Below are 9257 nucleotides of genomic sequence, written 5' to 3' on the forward strand. Positions count from 1 at the left end.
GATTGAATATTAAAGGTGGGATATTTTTTCCTTTTGAAAGAGTGATCTGACATAACAGCTCACCATCAGCAGTTATTTTATCTATGGTTCGTAACATTTCTTACAGATTTCTGCTCGTTGTAAATCAGATAAATGATTTATGAAGATAAATGAGCACAGTACCAGTACGAGTGATTGTCTATTAATTAATCGATTACTTTTCGTTTAATCGTCCAGCCCTAGGATCTAGCCACCAGGGCGGTCCACTGAGAACTACAGTTTCCCATAGGGCCATTTTCCTGGTTGAATTTGCACCTCCAGTAGGAACTCTGAAGTGACTTAAAGGTGCAGTATGTGATAATTTTATCCGCTAGAGGTCGCTAGAGGCCTATTCAAAACAAAGGCGTAGCTTGATGACGGCAAGTTTGAGTGTGGAATCTTGGGACATGTGGTCTCCACCTCAACAGACAGTGCAATAGGACTTGGGAAGAAAACATGTTAATGGATGCGATTATTAACGTTACTGTAGTATGAAGCAGAGCAGGAGCGAGTGTTGTGGAGCTGAACGAGAAGCTGGAGCGATTGATCAACACACGCCTCACGAGCAGCGGGACTTTTATTATGACACAGTCGCCGGCGCCGCTTCCGCTTTTCCATATGTATCATATGTATTGACAGCACAATTTTTATTGTGAGGTTATGATGTAAAATTATGATAACTACACTGTAGCTGCTACAGTAACTAACAAAATCTATCCAATACTGGATTTCGTAAGTGTCTGAAAAAGACAATTTTCACATGCCACCATTACATATTGCGTCATGCTATATTGCAATACAATACAGCAAATATAGTTTGACAGTAAATTATCAAATTAATTGATTACTGTTCAGTCAGTTGATATGAAAACAATTACCACTTGTTCAACAAATATATACACTCGTGTACATTCAAACACAGTAATTGGGCATACATAGCAAACGCGAGTTTTGCGCGAAAACATGATTTGCGCGAGTAGATTACATACAAATTCAATGCAAAGACGTGATCAGACTATGGATCAGACACGTCCTCGCGCGGGTCTAGAGACACGATGCCCTGTGTTTGGCGTGTATGCCCCATAATACTAATCGTGTTGATCGTTATAATGGCATATGTTTTCTGTAAAGATACGAATCAAAACAACTCACCTGTCGAGTAAAACACAAGCGAGATCGGCACCTCTTTCTAGGTGAAGTTTGTCGCGAAGCTCTCTCCATCTAGAAAATGCAACACCGATATTGATCCTCGCTCTTTCTCTCCTCTTGTCCCAAACTCTTCTTGGGTCGTTTGGTTGGCCCCGTACGCTTACGTTTACGGGAGCTGTCCTTGTCGACAGAACCAGCGGCAGATGGTAAACAGTAATTATGTTCCATAAATAAGTAACGCAATCCACCATAAAACGTGCAAGAAGTAAATAAGGAACTGCTTGAAGCAAGCTAGTGGTTTGCTGGACGCTAGACACTACTTCCGCATTTGTCCACGACACTGTTGTCATGTGGTTTCTACGTCAGTAAAGGCGGTAACAAAGGGTAACTGACGTCATTGACAGGCGACTGCACTGCCCCGTGTCACTGTTTAGAATGGGAATTTTCTCATGATTCACAAGTAGTTGAAAACATTAGAGATACTGTTAGTAATCAGCTGGACAAAATATATAACACTAGCCTAGTGGTTTTCGGATATTTTACTGCGAATATCTTACATATTGTACCTTTAAGCTGACTGACAGCGACGCCATTTAAACAGCTGGAGGATGGAGGACACGTGATCAGAGCTGTGTTTGTTGTGTGTTTCATGATAATGGAGATGGAATGTAGATGTATAAGTTATGCAATTGAAATAGCAAAAATGAGGGCTAAGAGACACAATCTACAACAACTTGCAGAGCTATACATCATCGAGGCTGAGAAAAGAACACAATGCGACAGGTAAATGCCATTACCATTAGCTTTCGCTATGTTAGTTCATGGAGTAAGTAGGCTATATGTAAACTGCGTGTTTACCCCGCTTTTTAAAAATGGCGAGTGCCTGTGTTTCATACGGTATGTGCTCGGCCAATCAACAAACACTTGCGTCACTGGTAGTTCCTGTTGTGCTGGGTCAGACTCTACTCTGAAATACAAGCATATTTAGTTTCCCCAAAAGGCGTTCTTATAACTAAATCGTTCCCAGTTCCTCCGGTGCGAACGCGCCACCATTAATTATAGAAACTATGAAAACGTTCTTCCGGTGCGAAAGCCCCTATTGCCAGCATGTTAGGTGTACCTTAGACATCTTAGAAACCTCTTCTTATCCAGAGATTGCTGTTTTTGCTTGTCAATGAGCAGTCAATTACCAGTTACATCCTCATTGTCCTGTTCTAAATGGCCAATTTGTTTCCAAATCATGACATCTTACAGAACACCCCCATTCAGGGCAGCAAGCTTCGTCTTCCAGGATATTTGTCAGGAAAAGGCTTTCAGTCGGGAGAGGATGGAACCCTGATTAATGCTGCAGTCATGAAGGCCAGAGGTCAAGCCATAGGTGAGTCTGACAAATACAATATATTGAATAGTCACATGATTTTGACTGACTGGTTTTACTGTACTTCTATGTCTCATGTTATTATGAGAGTGTAGAGTTCAGTTCCTTTGATCTGTCCATTCTATTATTTAACTATTAATTTCCAAAATTACCACAAACTAATGTTTTTGTTGTTGTTGTTGTTGTTGTTGTTGTTTTTAAGGTTTATTTTTGGCACTTTTGCCAAAATTCTAGTACAATTGGAGAGAGAACAGGAAGTTAAGTGGGAGAGAGAGAGAGGGTGGGATTAGGAAATGACCATGAACCGTTTTTCGAACACGAGTCGCCCAAAGCGCAATTGCACTAGATGATGATGATGATGACCACAGAATAATATTTTAATAATTTTTATAGGGCTGACCGATTTATCACATGCGATTGTCACGCGCATTTCGTCAGTAAAGCCGGTTCCCTGATTACCGCTAAATCGCCATCACCTGCTTTCAAATGTAGCGGCATTTAATAGACAGAGCCGTTCCATTTGAAAGCAGGTGATGGCGATTCAGCGGTAATAAGGGAACCGGCTTTACTGACGAAATGCGCGTGACAATCGCATGCGATATATCGGTCAGCCCTAAATTTTTTGTTAAATACTGCTGTCTATTATAATATATTGTATAACAGTTCATTATAAACAAATACTTTCATTTATATTTATTAGTAAACAGCAGTGTTGAAAACATGCCTTGATTTCCCTGTGTTTTACTTCTTGGATTAAAGATTTTGAATCTACATTTTTGTAAACTGTGGCTGTTTGGATGAAATGATTCTGGTTCCTTTGGGAAAAAAAATCAAAATATAGAAATATTAATATATAAACTATTTTTTTTATCTTAACGGCTCATCTCTAATCATGAGTCGTTATGTTAATGTCAGTGTTGTATCACTGAGCTGTAACTGGCTTTAAACTTTCTCCTCAGGGTTGAGCAAGATCCCAAGCAGGCCTGGCAGCAAAGCAGGAAGTCGAGGGAGCAGTCGCCGTGGCAGCGACGCCTCAGACTTCGATATTTCAGACATCCAGTCGGTTTGCTCGGACGCGTCGGAGAACGTGACGGACTCAGGGAGGCCGACGCCACGCTCAGCCTCTCGCCAACACGGGGGGAAGCCCTCCAAAATCCCGACTCCCCAAAGGAGGAGCACCCCTACGAGCAAACTGGCCAAGACCAGCAAGAGATAGTCAACAGTCCGGTCCGCAGAAGGGGCCACGTTACAGTGCCCCGTTCTGACAGCACTGGTTAGCGCACACTAAACCCAGACTGGACAGACGTAGATTCGCACTAAAGACTGCAAAGTGTTATCGTTTTTAAAAAGCGTAGCAAGATGTAAATTATTCTGTTGTGAACGTGAAAACGGAAATTCATGTGGAGTGTGTGTGTGTGTGTGTGTGTGTGTGTGGAATGCAATGGCTTTGTGTATTTGTCCTGTACTTTGTGTGAACGTCTTTAATATTTCCTTTGATCGCTGGGAAAGCGAACACAAGAAGACTGTATGTTGTTAGGCAAACTAACACTTTTCCACATGTTCGTGTTGAGGGAGAAGCTGAATGTACAGTCATTTCCTCGTGCGGACGTGCTTGTCGGCGATAATATGCCCCTGTATTCTGCCAGGACACCACAATTATTTATTCATCTATTTAAAGTGCAATGACAAGCTGCTGTTATGCATTTAAAGGGCAATACAACCAACTGTAACCACTGCTATACACTACAGTTAATCCTGATCATGGCCTTTAAACTTATAAACTCCCGTCTGTAGCACCCGCCGTAATGATCATTTCATCAAATCACAGATTGTGTGCCACCTGCTAACTGTGACTACAACTTTCTGACTAAAAAAACATTCAAGTGCAATCATGCCTGTGTATTCTATGGTTCCTTTTTGCCTGAGTGATGCAAATTACTCAATTTTTTGTAATAAATATGCTTGCAGAAAGCTCAACGATATATATAACAATCACAGACTCGCTTGTTTCCATTCGCTCCAAAGTATCTGACTTTTGTAAAGCATTCAAACAACGATGAATATTTACACAATAATGTCTCGGGCCTGAGATTAACAAGTCTTGAGAAGAAAATAAAATGTTTTATGACACTAAAATGCCAAGTCAGCCTTGTAGCCTCTGGCAGTGAATAGGACCAAAGAAATCTTGTGTAAAGATGCCAGATGGCCTTTAATGTTGGTTGGATTAATGTTAGTATGTCAGAGTGAAATCAGATGAGATAAATTGAGGGCAGTGGTGCTGTGCTGTAAATCCTCAACATCCTCCTATAGGATATGGACAACCTAGCCTTGCACCAGAGCGCTAGGGGGGAAAAAGAGATAGTTTTGATATGTTTTTTTGTAAAGTTCTGCACCAATCACTAGCCATTTGATCAGATGATTCTTGTCAACATGTGTATGTCTCAGAAATGTGTGTGATTTATCTCCACCGGATCTGCCCAAGTCAGTCATGATAATGCGCATGTTTCGGCATGGATCCAATGTGTTGCATCATAAACTTGGGAATGAAAGTAAAGATCAAGCTTTTTTCCATGAATATCATTTTTATCACAGCTTATAAATGCTTAGAGTGTCTCAGTTTTTTTTTTTTTTCCTTGAAGCTGTTATATCTACTTTATTTTAACACTATTTACTGTTCAGTTTCTTTCGTAAATGATAAACTAGTAAGCCACTCAAGGCCATCCGTCAAGGAGATTTCTTTATAATGGTCAGGGTGTGTTTTGGGCACATTGTGAAGCAGAATGGCTAATTGTGGTTAAATCACTGTTTTGAGCGGTTTATAGCTTTTCTAAAATGACAGCAACTGCAATACAAGAAGACAGAGATTCAATCATTCTAATTGGAATAATCAGTTCTTCTACCCAGTGATAGATGGATAAAATCTGTTTTGAGTGGCTATGCAAAAAAAAAGGTCCTGACTTGCTGGCTTCTTTTGCAATTTCCAACGGCTGAAGTGAAACTAGGTTGATATAACGATCCCCCCGCCCCTCCAAACATTACAGCTGGGTTAGCAAATGATAACGAGGCCCATAATGACTCAACACATGCATCAAGGCCAATGATTTATTTGAAACGATCCATGTTCAAAAGAAGATACATTGCTACAAATGGTGATTCATTATGTGAATACAGGCTGGCCTAATTATGTCACCAATGTCCCAGAAAGCATTAACAGCTGTTTCTCAATTACAGTGAAGATGTTCTCACCACATCCGATGGTTTATAACTTATGTTGATTACACAAGTCCTGAGGGATGAACTGATAGGATCCACGATGATTGCCATGAGCATCCCGGCAGAGTGGCTGGCAGCTTGAATAGGATCATTCAAAAGGGTCAAATATTTAAAGACTGTCAACTGATACATCCATCACAAGTGGACCATGGGAGAAAAAAATAAATACTTGACAGAATGTGCTCCACAAGCCAAAGCAGATGGAAATGCATAGCAGAACAAAAAGTGGTGTGGATTTTGTGGACGACTTTGACAAAAGGCAGGCAGTATTTTAGAAATGACACAAAATTGAGAGAATGTCTAAGGAAATTAAAGGCACAATATGTAAGATTTTTATATTGAAATATCAAAAAAACCACTTGCACAGTGTTATATATTTCGTTCAGCTGTGTACTTACATTATCCTAAATGTTTCCAATAATTTGTAAATCAAGAGAAATTCACAATTTTAAATTGTGTATAAAATAAAACGAGGATCAATATCGGCGTGGCGTTTCCGAGATGGCTTTGCGACAACTTTGACTTGACAGAGCTCGACGCCGCTCTTGCACATTATTAGACAAGGTGTTAGCTATAAGACTAATCAATGTTATATAGCTCAACACGATGAAATGTTAGAATATCATCAGTATGATATTCTAATGTTGATCTAGCTTACTGTTAGTCTCATACAGCCAACAAACTAATTCATAGAATAACATTATAACTTTCAACACACTCAAATGCAGTTTAGTATGATAGTGTAATGTGAGACCAAGTGAAACTGCTGCATTACTTCACAATTTTAATTGTCAAATAAACGGACCTGTATTAGTAGTATTTCAGCTTTGCAAGTAGTTCAGTAGAATGAAATGTCCTCTTTCCCTCATATCCCCTGGGACTCGCGTGTGGCACTGATATCTGTCTCTCATTAGCAATCGTGCCCTGCTTTATACCACAGTCATGTTAAAAACATGCATTCACTCATCCATAAACATTATTTCCCCATAAACATTATTAGATCCATCGGAATGACGACAAGTTCCATAAGTCCACGCTCATTTTCCGCATCATCAATCTACGCCTTTGTTATTGTTTTGAAGAGTTTAGCGATCCCTAGCAGTGAAAAAAAACATACTGTGCCTTTTAAGGATTAGTTCACTTTCAAATAAAATTTTCCTGATAATTTACTCACCCCCATGTCATCCAAGATGTTCATGTCTTTCTTTCTTCAGTCGAAAAGAAATTAAGGTTTTTGATGAAAACATTCCAGGATTTTTCTCCATATAGTGGACTTCAGTGGACTCCAGATGGTTGAAGGTCAAAATTACAGTTTCAGTGCAGCTTCAAAGAGCTTTAAACGATACCAGATGAGGAATAAGAGTCTTATCTAGTGAAACGATCTGTCATTCTCGAAAAAAAATGTAAATGTATATGCTTTATAAACACAAATGATCACCTTCAAAGTGCTTCTGCCAAAACCGCATTTTCGTATTCTCCAAAAAGCTTACAATGTCCTACGCCTTCCCTATTCTACTTATGGAAAAAAATGGAACTGGCGCCGCATTTGTTCCATAAGTAGAATAGGGAAGGCGTAGGACATACGGCGTACACTTTTTGAAGAATACAAAAGTGTGGTTTTGGCAGAAGCACTTGGAAGGCGATCATTTTTTTATATTAAGCATATACATTTACATTTTTTTAAGAAAATGACCGATAGTTTCACTAGATGAGACTCTTATTCCTCGTCTGGTATCGTTTAAAGCCCTTTGAAGCTGCACTGAAACTGTAATTTTGACCTTCAACCGTCTGGAGTCCACTGAAGTCCACAATAAGGAGAATAATCCTGGAATGTTTTCATCAAAAACCTTCATTTCTTTTCGAATGATGAAAGAAAGACATGAACATCTTGGATGACATGGAGGATAGTAAATTATCAGGAAAATCTGAAATAAAAGTGAACCAATCCTTTAAGTTGGACAGTTTCATTATAGTAAAGAAGGCAGAGCTCAGGTGGATGAACCACAGTTATGAATACATCAAGAAAATAAAGCTGAGATTTTACATCATCCCAAGGAGCTGTTTTTCTTTCAAAAGGTGTATCAAAAATGACCCAATGGAAAAGTTTAGCCATTTTACTTTTAAGACACAAGCTTAAAGTTCAGAAGCTGCATCCTTCAAAGATCGAATGTATCACAGCGGCACGACAAAGGCTGTCCCAATTCAAAGGCTCCTTTGAATGTGGCCTACAAATGCGTCCTTCCTTTCTTATGCTGTGAAGGATAGAACAAGTGGATCCATCTCAGCCTAGTCTATCCCAAGATTCATTGCATGCTGGTGACGATTAGATTCTTTTCTTCTTCTTCTTCTTCTTTTTTTTTTTTTTTTTGGATTACACTTTTAAATGTAAGTACTGGATTTCAATTTTCTCAAATATAATGATACAAATGTTTTGTTTAAAAAAAAAAAACAACAAAAAAAAAAAACATTCAAATGGTGACATAGTTTACACTCTTTATTATGAACATAAAAGGACCTAGATATATATGTTTTGTTTTCAGGCAGTTGAATATAACAAAAAAAAAAAAAAAAAAAGAGTCCAGTACAAATGTTACTGCTGCTCATCAATGCCAGCTGTCACAGTTGCTAGGCAACAAGAACTATCCTTCCTATCTAGACTGTCCCATTTAACAACGCCAGTTCCGTCCTTCGCAGATGCCTTTGAAGTCTGCATCCTTTGAAGAATTGGGACACAGCTATAGTGCTTGATAGTGTGGTGACAATTTAGTATAGGGAACACATATTCACTATTAACTACCACTTTTCCCTCAATAAACTCCTAATTTACTGCTTATTAATAGTTAGTAAGGTAGTTGTTAAGTTTAGGTATTGGGTAGGATTAAGAATGTAGAATAAGGCATCAATATCTGCTTAATAAGTACTAATAAATAGCCAATATTCTAGTAATATGCATGCTAATAAGCAACTAGTTAAAAGTGACAATTAAACCCTAAAATAAAGTGTTACCGATAGTGTTAGTATACACTATGTAAACTACACAATATGGACACTCCTGTAATTCCTGTTGAATCAACTTACAGTAACTCAAAAATTGTATACACTTATGGGTACAACAGCTTGATACTGGGGCAGGACCCTTAAAGGGACGTCTTTGTACCATATTTAAACATAAAAGGTTCATAGTTGGTTTACATAATACTAGTCTAATGTCCTAATATATACACCTTTATGTGTGATTATCTTTATCCTATAATGAAATATTTCTTTCCAGACAATGCCCCAATTAGGACACACTGGCTCACTGAATGGTTTGATGACTACGAAAATGATGTGAATTATAAGCTTTGGCCTTCATCAGTGCTGGGCAACTCTGGCTCCTGAGATCCAGTGTCCTGTGAAGTTTATCTCCAACCCTAAACAAACTAATCTACAGCTTTCT

At 38.8% G+C, this 9257-nt stretch overlaps 1 protein-coding gene across 12 annotated transcripts in view; it reads left to right on the top strand.

The window, feature by feature from the left end:
* Positions 1 to 4537, top strand: part of dst (dystonin) — a 215873-nt gene extending 211336 nt beyond the window's left edge. For all 12 annotated transcript variants that reach the window (XM_048205886.1, XM_048205887.1, XM_048205888.1 and 9 more), the window contains 2 exons: positions 2422 to 2545; positions 3505 to 4537. In XM_048205886.1, coding sequence (XP_048061843.1) covers positions 2422 to 2545; positions 3505 to 3761 — 381 coding nt within the window. In that variant the 3' untranslated portion in view covers positions 3762 to 4537. The remainder of the gene's footprint in view (positions 1 to 2421; positions 2546 to 3504) is intronic.
* The last annotated feature ends 4720 nt before the right edge of the window (positions 4538 to 9257 follow it).

Source organism: Megalobrama amblycephala, linkage group LG10 (genome assembly GCF_018812025.1).
Source record: "Megalobrama amblycephala isolate DHTTF-2021 linkage group LG10, ASM1881202v1, whole genome shotgun sequence".
Classification (NCBI taxonomy): domain Eukaryota; kingdom Metazoa; phylum Chordata; class Actinopteri; order Cypriniformes; family Xenocyprididae; genus Megalobrama; species Megalobrama amblycephala.